At 42.9% G+C, this 19,739-nt stretch overlaps 1 protein-coding gene across 6 annotated transcripts in view; it reads left to right on the top strand.

The window, feature by feature from the left end:
- Positions 1-19,739, top strand: part of ABCC9 (ATP binding cassette subfamily C member 9) — a 1,243,587-nt gene that overhangs the window by 631,447 nt on the left and 592,401 nt on the right. For all 6 annotated transcript variants that reach the window (XM_078674078.1, XM_078674076.1, XM_078674073.1 and 3 more), the window contains one exon: positions 9,532-9,616. In XM_078674078.1, coding sequence (XP_078530204.1) covers positions 9,532-9,616 — 85 coding nt within the window. The remainder of the gene's footprint in view (positions 1-9,531; positions 9,617-19,739) is intronic.

Below are 19,739 nucleotides of genomic sequence, written 5' to 3'. Positions count from 1 at the left end.
TAATTCCGTTCAGCCATTCAGGCTGTAGACGTATGTAAATGTCCTATGGAAAATTGCATGGGGAAAACACATTTGAAAGTGTTGAAATTTAGAACCAATTAAAATGTTACTTTGGTTTTGTATTTGTGTGTGATGAAAGTTAATTGGTTATGTATATATGTCAAATGAGAGGAAACCACAGCCATTTTGTGATACTACTGTCTGAGGTACATTTGTGAGGAATTTTTGGTGGTGAATTTCTGGTGTTTGATTTACACAGTACTAACATTTCTGCTACTTTTAAAAAGGTGAGTTGTTAATTTGTAAGGGGAACTATGTTGTACACTTGAAGATAATTTGAAAAATGTTTTCTGTTATTTACTTGCAGTCCTTCTGTTATACTAAATACTTGATAAAGTTAGTTTTATATTATGTATTACTAAAAACGATAAATGAAAGTGATTATTTTTTTCTGCAATTTACAGCAAGCAATTTCAAAATAAAATGGCTCACAATGAAGAGACCGTGGCAATTTCTTTTGAATTGTCCACTACATTGATTGAAATTGAGAGCACCAATAATGAAATATTGTCACAAGGAGGACATGACTTGTATGATTCCATTAGATTGATGGAAATGGACCGCACCAAGAATGAAATATTGTCACAAGGAGATGACTTGAATGATTCCACTACATTGATTGAAATTGAGAGCACCAATAATGAAATATTGTCACAAGGAGGAGATGACTTGTATGATTCCATTAGATTGATTGAAATGGACAGCACCAATAATGAAATATTGTCACAAGGAGGAGATGACTTGAATGATTCCACTACATTGATTGAAATTGAGAGCACCAATAATGAAATATTGTCACGAGGAGATGACTTGAATGATTCCACTACATTGATTGAAATTGACAGCACCAATAATGAAATATTGTCACAAGGAGGAGATGACTTGAATGATTTTTTTGATCAATCTCTTGATGGCGAATTTATCGAGTGTTTGGAGACCATAGAGTTACAAGAATCATCATTGGAGACTTTTAATGAGGACATTGCTGATGAGGACATGTTACTAGTTCTTTCAAATTTAGAAAATTCTGAAGAATAAATTTATATTTAGAAATCAAAAATTGTTTGAGACATTATTCATTTTTATTTTTAATTTATGAGGTTGTAGCGAAGTGATTGTAGTATAAAATGAGACTTATAGTATAGAGTGCAACATTTTTATGTTACATGGTAAGTTTACTCATATTTACTTCCCTTCTGCCACTATATTATCTCCAATGTGTATTTGACATCTCTTCTTCATCTCCGGCCTCCTTTCTCTCACTGTGTTTCTCCGATGCATCTTATGCTATTTTGTGTAATTACAGAAGAGAGTAAAATAAAATAGTTCGGAACGTGAAAAGGGGGCAAAGTAGAGTACTCCTCACCCCCTAGGCCTTTTTAGGCGGTCCCAAAAGGATCAGTTTCTGCTTTCCTGAGAGATTATGGTATGAGTTCCATATACCACAATAACTTGCATTACAACATGCAAGATATCTATCTCCTATTACCAACTTTTGGAGATATTCGCGCTAAGCGCGAATATCTCCAAAAAGTAACACCTGCCCTGAGCAGTTCTTAGCCATGTTATCCAATGGGAGGTGGATAACATGGCTAAGAGCATTAGCTCGGTAATGCATGAATATCGCTGAGTTTTTAGCGATATTCATGCATTGCGGCCGTTTATTATCGCATTTGCGATAAACCTTGATAATAGCAAGGTTTATCTTCGATAATTTCTGACGATGCTTAGTGGTAAAAAATTGGTTGGTAAGCATCGTTAGCGATAAATATCGCTTAACTTTGGTAATATGCCCCAACATCTGTTAACGTTCGATTCGAAGGAAATGAGGAAGTGTTGAAAAACATTGTCTGCGCCATCTTGCCTTTTTTGAAATGCCACACTTTTGTCGTGCACGGCAGCCATTTTAGATGTCTTGACCAGACCCACTCTCTGCACGCTGTCGATTCGTAGCATGGCTCCTCACCCACGCAAGCATCTTCCCTAGGCACTGGTCACCACCGCTCTCTGTCTTATGCATGGGCAATAAACCTCCCCCCATCTGCGCTGCTCTTCCCTGAGAATCACACTCTGTGCCCGCCCGACACCTCCCTTTCGCCCTATTCACTACCGCACCCTCTGACACTCCTCTTTCTCTGTGTCCGATTGTCCAGGCTATCAGCTAGCCCTGCAGATGTAGTTTATGGCCCCAGCTGTAAAGAATCACCCCTCTTCAAAGGAGTTATAGTAGATCAAGGCCCACACCCGATGAGATCCGTCACACCACACGTGTTCCTACTATCTGAAAACCATCCTGTATTGTGATTGGGGAGGGGACCGAGCCTGAAGCGGAAGATTCCAGGAATGACTCTTTGTACATCAAAGTTTTTACAATTATGTGTCACATTAAAAATATATAGCACTCCAACAAAGTAGTAGGAATATAAAACTTTAATAACATATAAATATATACAAGAAAACAAAAACAGTAAAAACATTTAAACAACGAAGAGACCATGGCAATTTCTTTTGAATTATCCAATAGATTTATTGAAATTGACAGCACCAATAATGAAATATTCTTGTCAGTAGCGGTCTGTTGTGCGAATAGTTCCAAGGCAGCAGAACGCGCTGAAATCTAGATGGCACGAAAGTGATGTCTAGTAAGTTGCCGCCCAGCAAAAAACGGCGTGGGGCGCCGCGGGGTGAGTGAGTCCAGTAGGCACCACAGCTATTCTTACCGGCATTGCAGAATTACTGCTGGGGACAATGCCTGTGCTGTAGCAGGGTCACAGCAGAAACAAAAAGGATTCTGTTGAAGATGTTGTTGGTTTTCAATTTGAAAACAGTTCTGGTGTCAACTGCTATGCTAATGTAGTGGTTAATGTTTTGTTTTCTCTAGAAAATGTAAAAGAGGGGGAGGCAGTCCAAAGTTCCGTTAAAAGGGCATAGGAAAGGATCGGTGGTTTGAACTATCAGTCAAAAAGGGGAGGGGGTGCAATAATTTTTCCTACCGGGTCACACTGTGCTTTCACCGGAAGTGAGGTCTGCAGGATTCTAGTAATTCAAAGTGAGGCTGGCGCCAGCATGGGAGCGCCGACGTCCCGCGGATACAGTTTCGTCACTCCACGGGCGATCATGGCAGTCATTCCCCATCGGGGGTCGGAGACTCCCGCGGCTCCTCTAGAATCTTCAAGGTCGTGGAGGACTACGGTGGTGGAGTCAACCAGTGACCGGGCCATTTCTTTATGCTGGGCCCGCTCTTGCCAGGTCGACCGCCATTTTGAGAGTTCGGCAGCTACCGGCGATCGCGGGGTCACATGAGTGGACGGGCTCCACCCTGCCGGGCGAGACGTTGCAGCATGGCCACAGTGGAAGAACCCTTTTCCGGGCGCCTGGAGCGCTGAGGGTGCAGCTGGGAAGCCTCCACCTGGGGAGGCGGGAGAGGCCTGTTCGCACCGTCTCTCCCTCCCAGTGCACCCCACGGCGTCTCGCTTGAGATTTGTTATGGCCGGACCAGGCGATGAGGACGAGGGGGGAGGGGTCGGAGGCATGTGCAAGACATCCCCCCCCAGTGTTGTCGCAGCCATTATAAAAGAAAGAAGTGTCCCGTCCGTCTTCGGGCCGGGCTTCCGGTGGATGTCGGCCGGACGCCCCTGGCTCTGGCCCCATGAACGGGTTTCTTGGTTTATCGGCTGCAGCCGGATCCCGTCGGCCTCGGCCCCCCGACCGTTGGTGGTCGGACCGGAAGAGCATGTGGCGGGACTACCTGCAACTCTCAAGGGCCACCGCGGCCGGACTGGGAGAGAGAGGGGAGGGTCGAGGAGACATTCCCCCCCCTGCAACTGTTCAGCGTTGTAAAGGCAATCCCCTGGCCGGGTCCCGCTGGCCTCGGCCTCTCCTCCGGCTACACCCTACGTTAGGATCTCCTGGCCGAGGCGTGGCAGCAGGACCTGCCTTATATGGGCTGCTCCCGGCTGGGCGTAGCCGGAACCCTGCCCCACCTTGGAAGTTTCCAGAGTGGGGGTGGATGTTCTACTGACTTGCATTTTCCCTAGTCTATCGATTTTTTTGGCGTGGCAGGCGGTGGGACAGCGAGGGGTGATTTGGTTTCTCTTACTGTTTTTCTGGTCTCTCACCACTGGCATATTTTAACGTTTTCTTGTTTCTAGGACATTAATAGGTTTTATCATTACGTTATGTTATCGTTTCTTTGTTCGTTGTTTAATAAAAGTTCATGTTCATCAGTGGCCTACTGATTTTCGTTTTCCTATTTTTTTCTTTCCAGGTTGTTTCATGGTAAAGTTTCTGTTAACAGGATACAGTGATCACTTCGTTATTATTGCATATGTCCTTTTCACTAGTGCTCTCTGGTCGGGCCAGATGACGTATCTCTAGTAAATGGTCCGGGTGAAAAAGGTGCATCAATCAGTGGGGAGTAGATAGGCATGACAGATTACAACGGGGGAGAACGGTCCGCATTACGTACCCTTTCACTACTTGCAAAGATTTTCCTACGTTTATTTGCAAACAGGGAATACCTCCAAAAACAACTAATTCCCAAACAGTCAATGTTCGGACAATCAATCAATCAATGAGGAATGAAATAGGTACGACGTGTTAAAGGCTTGCGTTACCTACCCTTCACTATCTGCAAAAGGAGAGAGAATATTCCTATTCTTCCTCGTTTGCAGGTAGAGAAGATCCTTAAGAGAATTAACTTCGAACAATTCAATGCTCGATTGAAACAATCAACAAGGGGTACTGTGAACACAAATGAACGCCGCTTATATACATACGCATTGCTATTTTCAACAGGTTGTTCCTAATGTTTCTATTTTAGCGAGGTCAAAAAGAGATCCCATTAGTGGCCTACTGATTTTGCTCGATTCCTTTTGTTTTTTTACACGATTTTTCGCTATCTGCAAAGACTAAACAGAGTATTGCGACTCTGTGCTTGTTTGTAAATAGAGAATGAACCAAAGAGAACAATCAATCAAATGGAGAGAGAAGCAGGCACGACGGATTACAAAGGGGGCAAAGGGCTGCGTTAAGTACCCTTCACTATCTGCAAAGAGAGAGTACTCCTAATAGAAATGAGGGGTGGGGGGCAGCATTCAAAGCAGATCAGTGTGCATAAACACGAAAATGTTTTTACTTACCACGTACTTGACATTCGACAGCTTATGATATTTGCTATTAAAAAAAACATTGAAATTCACTGAAAAAACCATAGGTTATAGACCATATATAGTTAGGAATTAGCATTTACAAAACCTTGAAAATTCACTGAAAAAACCATAGGTTATACACCATATATAGTTAGGAATTAGCATTTAAAAAACCTTATTTTACTCACACAAAACCATTGAAATTCCATATATAGTTAGTTGCACTAACTATATATCGCACACCCGCAATCCACTGCTGATCATGTCACATATTACATCATTCATGACATGGTCAGTGACATCACTGATGACATCACTAATGACATCTCAAATGACATCACTGATGAGATCACTGATGACATCTCATTTGACATCAATGACCACATCACTGATGATATCATTCATGTGACAATACAATGCATCTCCTCACGTTTTAATATAACCTCTGTTTCACCCAGTGTTAAATACAGAGTATAATTTTTGAAACCATTGACACACCAATACTAGTTACTACAGACGTACTCACTGATTCCTACGTCTACACACACATTCACTCATTCACCCATACAATCATTCATACATACAATCACTCATCTTTACAACACTATCATATGCACTCATACACCTATACAGACACTTACACTCTGCCACTCATCCATGGAGTTACTCACACACCTAGTCAGTCCTGTAAAGAATCAATCACACTTCCATTTTCTTGTCTATACAGTTAAACATAGAGCACCTTACATTTTCAAACATATACTAACACATACTTACTTTCTTATTGTACACATTGATCTGCACAGAGTCACACACCTCCCAGCCAGCCACACACACACTCAGTCTCCTATACAAATACTTGGACAATCAATCAATAACCCATATAGTTAATCATATAGCTACTGATCAACACATGCAGCAGTTTACAGAACAACAGACATAATGATGCACAAATTAAGACAGTTTAGTCACTAACCCATGCACTCAGTGAGACACATTTAATCACTCACTCATACATTCAGTCATGCACCTACTAAATCCTTCGTCCAGACACTTATACATCTACTCATTCTTCAATATGTAAAACATATTTAAACTTTACAGAAACACACAGTCACTGGATGATGTCATCAGTGATCTCATCAGTGATGTCATTTGAGATGTCATCAGTGATGTCATCAGTGATGTCACTGACCATGTCATGAATGATGTAATATGTGACATGATCAGCAGTGGATTGCGGGTGCGCGATATATAGTTAGTGCAACTAACTATATATGGAATTTCAATGGTTTTGTGTGAGTAAAATAAGGTTTTTTAAATGCTAATTCCTAACTATATATGGTGTATAACCCATGGTTTTTTCAGTGAATTTTCAAGGTTTTGTAAATGCTAATTCCTAACTATATATGGTCTATAACCTATGGTTTTTTCAGTGAATATATATATATATATATATACATATATATAATAATATTTTTTCACTTAAACACCAAAGACTAAAGTGAACTTATAGTTAGGTATAACCATAATGTCTTACTTGGCATTTGAAAAAAACTATGAAATTCACTGAAAAAATCAATAGCTAAAGGGAAGTTATAGTAAGGTGAAAATGTCAGGTGAAACATACTGTTTTAAACATACAAAACCACTGAAATTCATAAGTTATGGTTATCTCAAGAAACTGTAACTCGTACCCTAAAATAACTATAAATCGCGCCCCACCACACACAGTGTTGCCATCCATGATGTCATTTAGAATGTTGCAGCAATGTTATCAATGCTGGCATTGAACATGCCATTAGTGCTATGATATCGGAGGTAGTTAGCAATTCATGCCAAGGGCAGGAGTTTTGGTTACTTTAATTAAAGCCTTCAAATCAAGAGAGACAACTGAGATATACAAAAAAATGCATGCAGTGATTAGCAAGGGGTTGACCCTAAACCCACTCGATTTATATGTAATGAACTGGAAACAGTAGGTCTGGCCAACAGACAGCTAAAGTGGTGTGTATCTGATACCTACCAATATGTACAGATGCATTCAGTATGATTCAAATGTATCCTAAAAAGTAGTTGCATGTTAGAAAATTATTTGTACCTTAAAATATCTGAAAGGAGCTCACAAACTTTGTTACTTCATGTATATACATTTTTAAAAAGGAAGGGGAATATTACCAAGCCTGGCGATATTAGTTTATCGCCGCTTTAGCTGCCGTTTTCGCCCGCTAATCGGCGATAACTATATCGCCCTATTAGCAAGCTGTCGCTAACTGATGTTAGCGACAGCTTTGAGGATTTGACGAGCGGTTTGGGCCCTGCTTTGCATGTCAGCGATATTTATCGCTAATGACATGCAAAGTGGGCGTACCCAACCTGTTAGCGACTAAAACAGTCGCTAACATCGCTATCGTCTATTATCAACGCAGGCGTAGCAATGGAAATATTCGCGCTAAGCGCGAATATTTCCAAAAGCTAACGCCTGCTCAGACCAGTTCTTAGCCATTATATCAAATGGGAGGTGGCTAAGACCCTATTGGCGTTAATGCGTGAATATCGCTGTATTCTCAGCGATATTCGCGCATTTCGCCGCTATCGCCGGATATTTTATCGCTTTAGAGATAAACGTTGCTAATAGCACGTTATCTCTGCGATAATATTTGGCGATGCTTGGCGATAAAAAAAACTCGCTAAGCCCATTTAGCGATAAATATCGCTAGTTGTTGGTAATATGCCCCGAAGTTGTTAGTAAAGGGTCAAATGTCCTATAGAGCATAGAGATACTGTGTTTACACTTGTGGGTGCCTAGGATGGAAAATAACGTAAGCTCTGGAGGGAAGTGTGGATGTGGATTTTAGAAGTTATATGATGCACTATTTACAAACAATAACGTTAGTAATGTGTAGGCTGCAAGTAGTATGTCTTAAACAAAGTAAAGGCTGAGCGCAGCTGGTCTAAGTTGCAGAGACATGTTTTAAAGTAGGTTGTGGCTTAAAGGTAGAAAAAAAAATCTGGGAGAAAAGCCAAAGTTTCTGTTGACAGTAAAATTATCAACCAGTGCATATTTCAGTATGTGATCATGTTAAATAACTATGAGCAACTTCTATAGAAAAATGCTTTGTAACAAGGACGTTTATAAGGCATGGGGTCACTGAAGATTTCGAGGCATTGCAGATTGCTGCATAATGTAGAATCTAGGGGAGAGCCATTAGGAGGTGGTCTAAATCAAACTGGGTTTGTAAGTATGACTCTAAGGTTCTATGCTATTGTGTTCATCTCAGGAATGTGTGTGGTGTATTTTAGAAAGCTGTGGACTGTTGTCCATGGGACGTGGCAGGGGGATTCGAAATCCCTTGACTTAAAATTCTGGGTCATGTGAAAACATCAATGTGAGATCTTAATAAGGTGAGCAAAACACATTGCACGCTCCGTTGCCACAGCGGCCTGCGGCAGAAAGGGGCATGTATACAAGGTGGCGCTAAGTCACGCAAAGCGGCTTAGTGCCACCTTGTAAATATGGATAATGGCTCTGCGCCACCAGAGTGCCAAAAAAAGTGATGCTTCAGTAGAGGTGAGGGCTTGTATATATGCCCCTAAGCCTACTGCTGCCAAATTTAGAGATTGCCGCCAGTGCAGCAGTGATCTCAGCACCCTCAGAGTAGCTGTCATGGCAGCACCTTTGAAGGCGCTGCAAGTTTGGTTGATGGTCATCTATTAGAAGGCCGTTCACCAAGCTTTTTAGTTTCTCAGAAGCAAACTTTCAAAATGGGAGTTTGTTTCTGAAAAACAAAATACTACCGACCTTCCACACCCTGGGTGTTGTTACTTTTTTCTGTGACTGCCAGGTTTTTCCTGGGCTTGACAGATAGAAAAAATAGACAGGCGGCCTTCTCCTCTAAATGGCCATACTCTCTCAGTCACTGGAGTACATTTTCTGATGGTGGAGTCAGCATGGCCGCCATTGTCAAAAATCTTAGGGTCCCTCCAATTCGGCCAAACTCTAAATCAGGTCCCTCATCTTTACATCTAGTGGTAATATGCGATAGTAACATGTTATTTCCAAGTTAAGTTACTTCCCTTGGATTATTGCCAAACATTCAGTGAATTTGAGGCAGCCAATCCAGAGTGCTAGTAAGCAAAGCTGGTTTTCGTTCTAAGATAATTCATCATTCAAACAAACAAAGTCTGTCTACTGCTGGTCAGAGGTTATCTCTGCATTTCTCTATTTTACCGAACATGCTGTGTGCTTCTCTACCCATTCTGAAATCATAGCCACTAAAAGCAATACAATGTCAATAGATCGTTTTCTTTTTCTTTCTAGATATAAAGCTGTCACAGATGCCTGCTCGCTTCAGCCAGACATTGACCTGTTACCATTTGGTGATCAAACAGAAATTGGAGAAAGGGTAAAGATCGTAATCTTAGCTTTTTTTTAACTCAAAAAAGTGTAGTGTTATTTATTTGGAATATTCTTGAAAGGTTTTTAAGTATAATACTAGTCTACTTTTTCACACAGCACAGATTAACTCAGTAAAGTCAAAGAAGTTTAGTAATATAAAGTGAAAGATAGAAATTGGTGATATTGATTGGATAAACTCAAGTTGCAACAACTCTCTCCCCAAACCTAATCACCGTATGTAAATATTAAGGTCTTATTCTGTCCAATGCGGTATTCCCTCATGTTAGAGATGGGGGTCTTTTCTTGGCAATGGTTTGCACCTTTGTCCAAATAGGGACCCTTGCTTCTAGTCAGGATAAGGGGGATACACTCCTAGCTAACCCCTGCTCAACCCCCTGGTAGCTTGGCACGAGCAGACAGGCTTATCTCAGAGGCCGTGTGTAAATCATGTGTGAACACATACAGCAGTACAGTGAAAACACTACAAATGGACACCACACCAGTTTATCATAATAAGTAATCTTTACTAGACTTAACACAAGACAAAACGACAAAAATCCACAATATATTAACATAAGACTCTAAAATGGTAGAAATAGCTTACTTCAATTTAGATGGTAAATGCAACACTTTACTCTCAAAGTACCTTGGATGCGTTACGCAAAACAGACAATAGGGTTGCAGGGAACGTGATGGGTCAGTTCCTTGCTTCAGGGGAGGTGATGCTTTGGTTGCTTACTGCAGTGCAGGGGAGGTGATACGTTGGTTCTTTACCAGAGAGGAGGTGATGCATCGGTTTCTTACTGCGTTCCGGTTAGGATGCGACAAGATGGCGCTGCGATACGACGATCCGGTGCGATGCGACAAAATGGCGTCTTTGATGCGATGCGACGATGTGGATGCGATGCGTGCACTCCTGATGGCAGTGCTTCAAAATTGATTAAATTTGGAGCCATGACAGGCCCTGCGACACGCTTCTCCGGTGATGCGACCGCGAGCTCTGCAGCACGCTTCTCCGGTGCTGCAACACGCTTCATCTGCGATGTGATGGCGAAGAGCTGAGGCGGCGGCACGCTTCTTTGGCAATGCGACAGCAACTGCTGCGGCAGCGACATGCTTCTCCTTGTCGCGTCGTGTTTCCAGCTCCCAGCGATACGTAGTCTCTCAGAAGGCCCAAACAGGCAGCAGGCACCTCACTGCAGGTAGAATTCCCAGCAAGGGAATTCAGGGTGAGCGGGGAGCTGGTGGTGAAGTCTTTGTGGCCCTGAGACTTCAGAACAGGAGGCAAGCTCAACTTCAAACCCTTGGAGATCTTCCTCAGGATGATTAAAGTACACATAAAGTTCCTTTTCTCCTTTCCTTGGCAAGAAAGTAACGACTGCAGGCTAGCCCCAAACAGTCACATTCACAGGGGCAGTCTCCTCCTTCAGCTTCCTTGGTTCTTCTCCTTGGCAAAGGTTCTTCTTGATTCCCAGAAGTGATCTAAAGTTCTGGGGCCCAATATTTATACTGCAAAATCTTATGTTCTCCAAAGGCACAGGGTGTCTGTACCTAGTCAAAACCAGTGCTGTCCTCCTGGGTGCAGCTTCCTGGCAGGAGGTGAAGACAGCATTGTTTGAGAGCAGACCTGGCCCAGGTAGCTGAAAGGAAATCTCCTCCCCTTACTCTCCATTCTATGAGGGCTCAGTTCAGTGCAGGTCCTATTCTGTCCAGCCTTGACCCATCAGACTGCTGGAGCCAAGGCCCTCTCCAGCCCCATGTCACTCACAAACCAGACATGGAATACACAAACCTGGCAGAGACAACTGGATGGTTAGGAAAGAAAACACCTACTTTCTAAACACAAAATGTACAAATCACCTCCACTAAAAGATGTATTTTAACATTCTGAGTTCAGGCATACTAAATTCGGATTTCTACCTTGTTCCCTGGGTCAGTTAGGATTATAAGATGTTATTAAAAAAACTGCCCGTTCTGGCCTATGGGAACAGTTAGCCTTGCAATAGTGAAAAACAATATTGGCTGTAATTCACTATCAGGACATGCCATACACATCAGGGCGTGTCCTAACTTTCACATACAATGCACCCTGCCCACGGGGGTACCTTGGGCCTACTTTAGGGGTGACTAACATGTAGAAAAGGGAAGGTGTAAGGAATGGCAAGTGGGTGCACTTGCCAAGTCAACATGGCAGCCCCAGACTGCACACAGGCTCTGCAAGGGCAGGCCTGAGCCAGTTTTTACAAGCTGCATTTGATTTACAGGCCCTGGGCACACATGGTGCATGGTACTAAGGTCTGACAAGTAAATCAAATAACCAATCATGGAGTCACTAATCCATTACAACAATTTACAATAGAGAGCACTGATCAGCTGTGAAAAAGTGCCCAGAGTCATAAAACAACCAACAACAGGTCAGGGAAAATACAGGAGGAAGGCAAAAAGTTCAGGGATGACCCTGCAAAAAGGGCCAAGTCCAACACCTCATCATTAATTTTGCGCCCAGAATTACAGATTCCAAGAGTATTTGTAATTACTTGATGTAAATTTACTGCAGGGCTACAACTTTTTCCTTCCACAGTGGAGAATTACCAGAGAAATTAGTGTTACAGCCTCAATTTTACTGGGCACTTCTTGACTTCTGTGAAGCTTTCCAGCGACCACTACATTTTATTCTCCTGAGACATGCTTCCTGTAAATACAGGTAGTGTAATAACACATGTTAAATTACCGCTCTCCAGTGGTATAGAAAGTTGACAGGAGACTCAATGTAATCAAGAAAATCGATCCACATCACTAACCTATGTAGTAGAAACCAGCTATATATATTTAGGATGCTGTCGGTCCCTCACGTTCATGGACCACAGTGTCTTTTCACCTGCTGCACTATTAATAGCTACACCACTGCCATATTACTTGTGTTACAGATTTATATTCTCCTTTCTGTCAATTCGATATTAGAAGTAAATTCAAGGTGAGGTAGAAAGAGTAAACGATATTGCATTTTTACGCTACATCTCGTTTATTTTTCAAAATCTCTGATTGTAAACCAATACAAGTTTTAAGGACAATTTTCATTGTTGGATTGTGTGTTGCCTAATGGGTTTCACCCTACTGCACTCTTCACTTTAAAGAACTTCAGTGTGCCTTTAATGCTACTGCCTGCTTGTTGTGTACTTCAATAGCATAGGCCTCAAACATGACAAGGCACCATGATTAGCCCTAAAATGCTTACTAGTGAACGTACTCCCAGACAGATTATGGAAATAAAAGTTCCATGCATTTGAAATACAAAGGAAGAAAAGAGTTCATATTTCTAAGGTGGTGATATGCCTCTCCTTTTTTTTCTTTTCCTTCTTTCAAACTTTACACTATGTCTGCTTCCCTGTCTCTTCCCCCTATTTTATTTTTAGGGTTGAGTCTGCAAGAGCAGTTTCTCTTGAGAGAAACTTTTATTAACAAAAAAGGCTTGGAATCCACCCATTGCTTACCATTTGTTGGCTTTTATTTACAGCCTCGTAATCCATCACATTACAGGCCTAGCATAATTTCCGTTCTTCTCTGTGGAGCAGCGACCAAGAACAGATTGATGCAACTTAATCAGTACCTGTCCCCTGCTCCCAAAATGAGTGAGGCACTATTTTTTTTTTACTTTTAAGCAAACAGAATGTGCCCAGCAGGACAAACAAAATTGCAAAGATGTATTTACTATAGTTAATTTTATTTTATTTTGCCAAGTCTTTCTTACTTTGGACTCATGTTTTCTTTTGTTTTTTGCTCCTGGGCACTGTTCTTAAAATATGGGGATTACCTTGTTCTAAATATTGCAAAGTGACATTGTGTCATGTATGATGTGATGCTTTAACACACATTCATAAAGTGCACTCCAATTCACACAACTCCAATCCGCCCCACTCCAATTGATGTCAATCCACTCCATAGCAATCAACCCCAGTATATCCTATCCGCCCCAGATCAATCCAATCAACCACACTCCAATCCAAACCACTCATCCCAATTCAATTCTCCCAACCCACTCCAATCTGAACCCACACTAAACTTCCCTACTCCAATCCAAAGCAATCTGCCACACTTCAATCCAAAACAATCTGCCCCACTCCAATCTGCTCTCCTGCAATCCAAAACAATCTCCCCCACTTCATTCCAAAACAATGTGTCCCACTCCAATGCGTCGCACTCCAATCCAAAATAATCTGCCCCACTCCAAACTGCCTAACTCCAATCTGCCCCACTCAAATCTACCCCTCTTCAATCGATCCCACTCCAATTCGTCTGACTCCAACCCAAAACAATCTGTCCCACTCTAATCAGCCCTAATCCAATCTGCCCCACTTCAATCCAAAACAATCTACCCACTCCAGTCCACCCCACTCCAATCCAAAACAATTGGCCCCACTCCATTCCAAAACAAGCTGCTCCACTCCAATTCAAAACAATCTGCCCCACTCTAATCCAAAACAATATCTCTCACTCTAATCTAACCCACTCCAATCCAATCCACTCACTCCATCCCAATTCACCCCAATCCAATCTACACCACTCCAGTCCAATTCACTGCACTTCTTCCCAAACCCACCCCACTCCAATTAACACCACCAAAATCCACACCACCTCAATCCAAAACAATCTCACTCACTGCAATCTTCCCCACATTAATCAGCCCCACCAATCTGCCCCACTCCAATCTAAACCAACCTGCCCCACTCCAATCTAAAACAATATGCCCCACTCAAATCCAAAACAATCTGCCCCACACCAATCCAAAGCTAGCCTCCCTACTGTAATCCAAAACAATCTTCCCCACTCCAATATGCCCCCCTCCAATCCGCCCAACCTCACTCTAATCCATTCCACTCCAATCCGCCCAACTCCAATCCAAAAGAATCTGCCCCACTCCAATATGCCCCACTCCAATCTGTCACACTCCATTCCACTCCACTCCTATCCAGCCCCCTCCAAATTGCCATACTCCAATCCAAACAAATCAGCCCCACTCCAATCTGTCTGACTCTAATCTGCTCCTCTCGAATCTGCCCCACTCAAATCCAAAATAATTTGCCCACTCTACTCTGCCCCACTTCTATCGAAAACAATCTTACCCACTCCAATCCATCCCACTCCAATCTGCTGCACTCCAATTCAAAACAATATGCCTCACTCTAATCCACCACACTCCAATCCATCCCACTCTAATCTGTCACACTCCAAACTGCCCCACTGCAATCCAAAACAATTGGCCCTACTCCAATTCAAAGCAATATGCACCCTTGAAAACTAAAACAATCTGCCTCACTCTAATCCACCTCACTCCAATCGGCACCACTCCTATCCACCCCACTCCAATACAATGCAACTACTCTAACCCAATTTGCCCCACTCCAATCCACACCACAGCAATACAATCCCGCCCAATCCAATCTACCCCACTTGAATCCAATCCACCCACTTCTTCCCCAACACAACCCACCCCAATCCAATATAAACAACCACAATCCACCCCACTTCAATCTAAATCAATCTGGCCTACACCAATCCAAAACAATCTGCCCCAACACCAATCCAAAACAATCGGTTCCACTTGAATCCAAAACAATCTGCCCCACTCCAGTCTACCCCAGTCCAATCCAAAACAATCTGCCAAACTCTAATCCAAAACAATCTGCCAAACTCCAATCCAAAACAATCTTCCCCACTCCAATACGCCCTCCTCCAATCCAAAACAATCTGCCCCATTCCAATCCAAAATAAGATGCCCCACTTTTATCCATTACAATCTGCCAGACTCCAATTTGCCCAACTCTAATCTGTCCTACTCCAATCTGTCTCACTCAATCCAAAACAATCTGCCCCACTCCATCCTGCCCCATTCCAATCTGCCCGCTCCCATACACACCACTCCAATCCATCCCACTCAAATCCAAAATAATCCACACCACTCCAATTTGCCCCACTCCACTTTGCCCCACTCTAATCTGCTCCACTCCAATCTGCCCCACTCCAATCCAAAACACCCTGCCTGACTTCAATTTAACTCACTCCAATCTGCGGCACTCCAACCCTCTGCCTCACTCTAATCCACCCCATTCCAATCTGCCCCACTTAAATCCAAAACAATTGGCCCCACTTCAATCCATCCGACTCCAATATTTCCAACTCCAATCCAAAACAATCTGCCCCACTCCAATTCAAATCAATCTGCCCCATTCCAAAACAAACTGCCCCACTCCAGTCTACCCCAGTCTAATCCAAAACAATCTGCCAAACTCCACTCCAAAACAATCTTCCCCACTCCAATACGCCCTCCTCCAATCCAAAACAATCGGCCCAACTCCAATCCAAATTATTCTGCCCCATTTTTATCCATTACAATCTGCTCCACTCCAATTTGCTCCACTCTAATCTGTCCTACTCTAATCTGTCTCACTCCAATCCAAAACAATCTGCCCCTCTCTATCCGGCCCCTCTCCAATCTGCCCGCTCCAATACAGACTACTCCAATCCATCTCACTCAAGTCCAAAAAAATCCACACCACTCCAATTTGCCCCACTCCACTCTGCCCCACTCTAATCCGCTCCACTCTAATCTGCCCCAATCCAAAACAATCTACCGGACTCCAATTTAACTCACTCCATTCTGTGGCACTCCAATCCAAAAAAATCAGCCTCACTCTAGTCCACTCCATTCCAATCTGCCCCACTTAAATCCAAAACAATTGGCCCCACTTCAATCCTTCCTACTCCAATCCTCCCCACTCCAATCCAAAACAATCTGCCCCACTCCAATTCAAAACAATCTGCCCCATTCCAAAACAAACTGCCCCGCTACAGTCTACCCCAGTCCAATCCAAAACATTCTGGCAAACTCCAATCCAAAGCGGTACAAAAGGGGGTGGTGATGGACAGAGCATCTGAACCAATCAAACACCCAAACCCAGTCAACAGATCTGAGTTGAATCCATCACCGTTCTTTAGCCCACTCTGCCACCCCAGTTCAGACAAGGCCATATGCAAATCAGTCTGACCCTGTGCCTCATGGGAACAGTCCAGCCCGAACTGCCAAGCCATGCCTTCCCTGGACCGGAAACAAGCTTCCTAGGACCGGTTTCTGGCATTTCAGCCGTCTTCAGCCAGGCTTGCTTGAATCCAGTGGCAAAGTGAGCAAGGGACTCACGTCTGAGCATACCCTGCCAACTTATGGCAAACAAAGCAGTACAAAAGAGGGTGGTGATGGACGGAGCATCTGAACCAATCAAACACTCACACCACCACAACAGATCTGGGTTTAATCCATCACCGTTCTTTAGCCCACTCTGCCACCCTAGTTTAGACATGGCCATATGCAAATCAGTTTGACCCTGTGCCTCATGGGAACTGTCCAGCCCAAAACTCCAATCCAAAACAATCTTCCCCACTCCAATACACCTTCCTCCAATCCAAAACAATCTTTCCCACTCCAATCCAAAATAATCTGCCCCACTTTTATCCATTATAATCTGCCCCACTCCAATTTGCCCCACTCTAATCTGTCCTACTCCAATCTGTCTCACTCCAGTCCAAAACAATCTGCCCCACTCCATCCTGCCCCTCTCCAATCTGCCCGCTCCAGTACACACCGCTCCAATCCATCCCACTCAAATCCAAAAGAATCCACTCCACTCCAAGCTGCCCCATTCCAATCCAAAACAATCGGGCCGACTCCAATTTAACTCACTCCAATCTGCTGCCCTCCAATCCAAAACAATCTGCCTCACTCTAATCCACCCCATTCTAATCTGCCCCACCTAAATCCAAAACAATTGGCCCCACTTCAATCCATCGTACTCCAATCTTCCCCATTCCATTCCAAAACAATCTGCCTCACTGCAATATGCCACTCTCCAATCCACCAACTCCAATCCACCCCACTCACTCCATCCAAATTCACCCACTCCAATCCACCCCACACCAATCCAGCCCAATCCAATATATCCCACTCTAATCCAGTCCACTCCACTTCCCCTCCAACCCCTCCAATGCTAATCCAAACCACTACAATCCACCCTGCTTCAATCCAAAACAATCTGTCCCTCTCCAAATTGCCCCACACCAATCTGCCCCACTATAATCTAAAACAATCTATCCCACACTAATCCAAAACAATCTGCCCCACTCCAATACAAAACAATCTGTCCCACTCCAATTTAAAACAATCAGACCTACTCCAATCCAAAACTATTTGCCCCACTCCCATCCAAAACAATCTGCCCTACTCCGCTTTGCCCCAGTCCATTCCAGAGCAATCTACCCCACTCCAATTTGCCTCACTCCAATCCAAAACAATCCGCCCCACTCCAATCCACCCCGCTCCAACCCAAACCACCTCACCCCAGTCCAAAAATACCACACTCCAATCCAATCCACCTCACTCCAATGCAAAAACACAATCCCCAGCAAATCCAAAATTACAGTCCACGCAAAATGTCAGTGTTGACAATCATATTTTCTTCATTTATTGTATTTTTCCTCTTTTTTTTGTTGTTCTAATTCCCTAGCCAACACGTGTTTCGTCGCTCCGTGGGCACACTGTCTCTCAACTTCTTCAATGCTAAAGTAAATTACATAAAGAAAACAAACCATTGTAGAAAACACTCAAGGTTATTTAGCATAATTAAATGACCTCACTGTGACTTCAGTTAACAATATAAACGGTTGGATATTTCTTTCTGAAAGAGCAAGTAGTGGAAACCCATGTGTTAACATAAATCATCACCATACTTCATCACTAGGAGACTTATTAAAATCGAACATTATACAGAGAACGGGTAGATGAACTCATTGGTATTTGTATCCAATGTGAAAATCCACATGTTTGAAATGAGCCTAATGTTAGCTTAAAAAGTACAATACACACTGAGCTCTTCACCAAGAGACATGCATATGGTGGAGAGCCAAATAATGTAAATACTTTAATCTTCTGTTTGTAATAATAATAATAATAATAATAATAATAATAATAATCCACATTTGTAAAGAGCACAATCACCCGTAAGGGTCTCTAGGAGCTGGGGGCCATCTGGAAGATTAAGCAAGCTATTGCCCAGAGTCGCATGGTACTGGGCTAATCTGCCGCCAGTGCCAGGGATCGAACCGTGATCCCCAGATTCCAGAGTCAGTCACCCTAGCCACAGCACCACCCCTCTGCCATTGTGTCCGTTTGTGGAACCTAGTATCAAAACGAGAGAAAAGTGTAAACCTAAATGGAACTAAAATTCATTTTTCGTTATTTTTTCAAGATTGATGCCAACATTTAAGCCATATTACACCTACTTCTCTTTCGTTGATAATTCCGTCCCAAAGGATTTGTACATTCCTACAACTGTCTGTATATGATTGGTGGAATCGCCATGGCTGTCTTAGCCAGTCCTCAGTAACAGTTTGTGAACCCTGTGTACGAGGATTATTCAGAAAATAGACCTGTCCCTATAATCCAATTTTCAATTTACAGGTATCACCCATGTTACTTAGACAAAAACCCATGCCCTTTATCAGTAATTAGGTCATATCCTGGGTCATATGTTTGGCTGTAAAAGTTAGCAACAAAAACATCTCCTATTTCCTTTTGTCCTATGAAAAGGTCTTCGTTCCCTGCCATTCCTCTGTTTGTGCCCCGTCTCTTTCCCCAAGTGACATGGGTGATACCTGGAAATTGAAAATTGATCTGTACAAATTCATTAGACGTCTAAAGATAAAAAATACTTTCATGTGACTCAAACGGATAATAAAGGACTGACTCAGAGTCAAAGAGTATTTGCTTCTAGTGAGTTTTTAATTCAAGATGTTTTGGACACTAAATGTTGCTGTCGATAACAGATCTCATCACATCCAGATTGTTACTGAAGGATCTGTGCATAGAAAATGATCCGTCCATCACACGTAGACTCAAAGAAAACTCAGAGTGGACACCAAATTTACAAACGGGCAATAATATAGATAAATTCCACAGACTAGTAACATTTGATCTAGATAAGTTTGTGGACAAAAAACAACCACCTTTCACAAAAGTGATAATCTTACAAGTAAGGAACGAGATGCCTTGAATACCCTTATGAAGGAGGATGGCATAGTGATCA

The sequence above is a fragment of the Lissotriton helveticus genome, chromosome 1_1 (genome assembly GCF_964261635.1).
Source record: "Lissotriton helveticus chromosome 1_1, aLisHel1.1, whole genome shotgun sequence".
NCBI classification, from domain to species: domain Eukaryota; kingdom Metazoa; phylum Chordata; class Amphibia; order Caudata; family Salamandridae; genus Lissotriton; species Lissotriton helveticus.
This window is presented reverse-complemented; position numbering and strand designations above follow the sequence as displayed.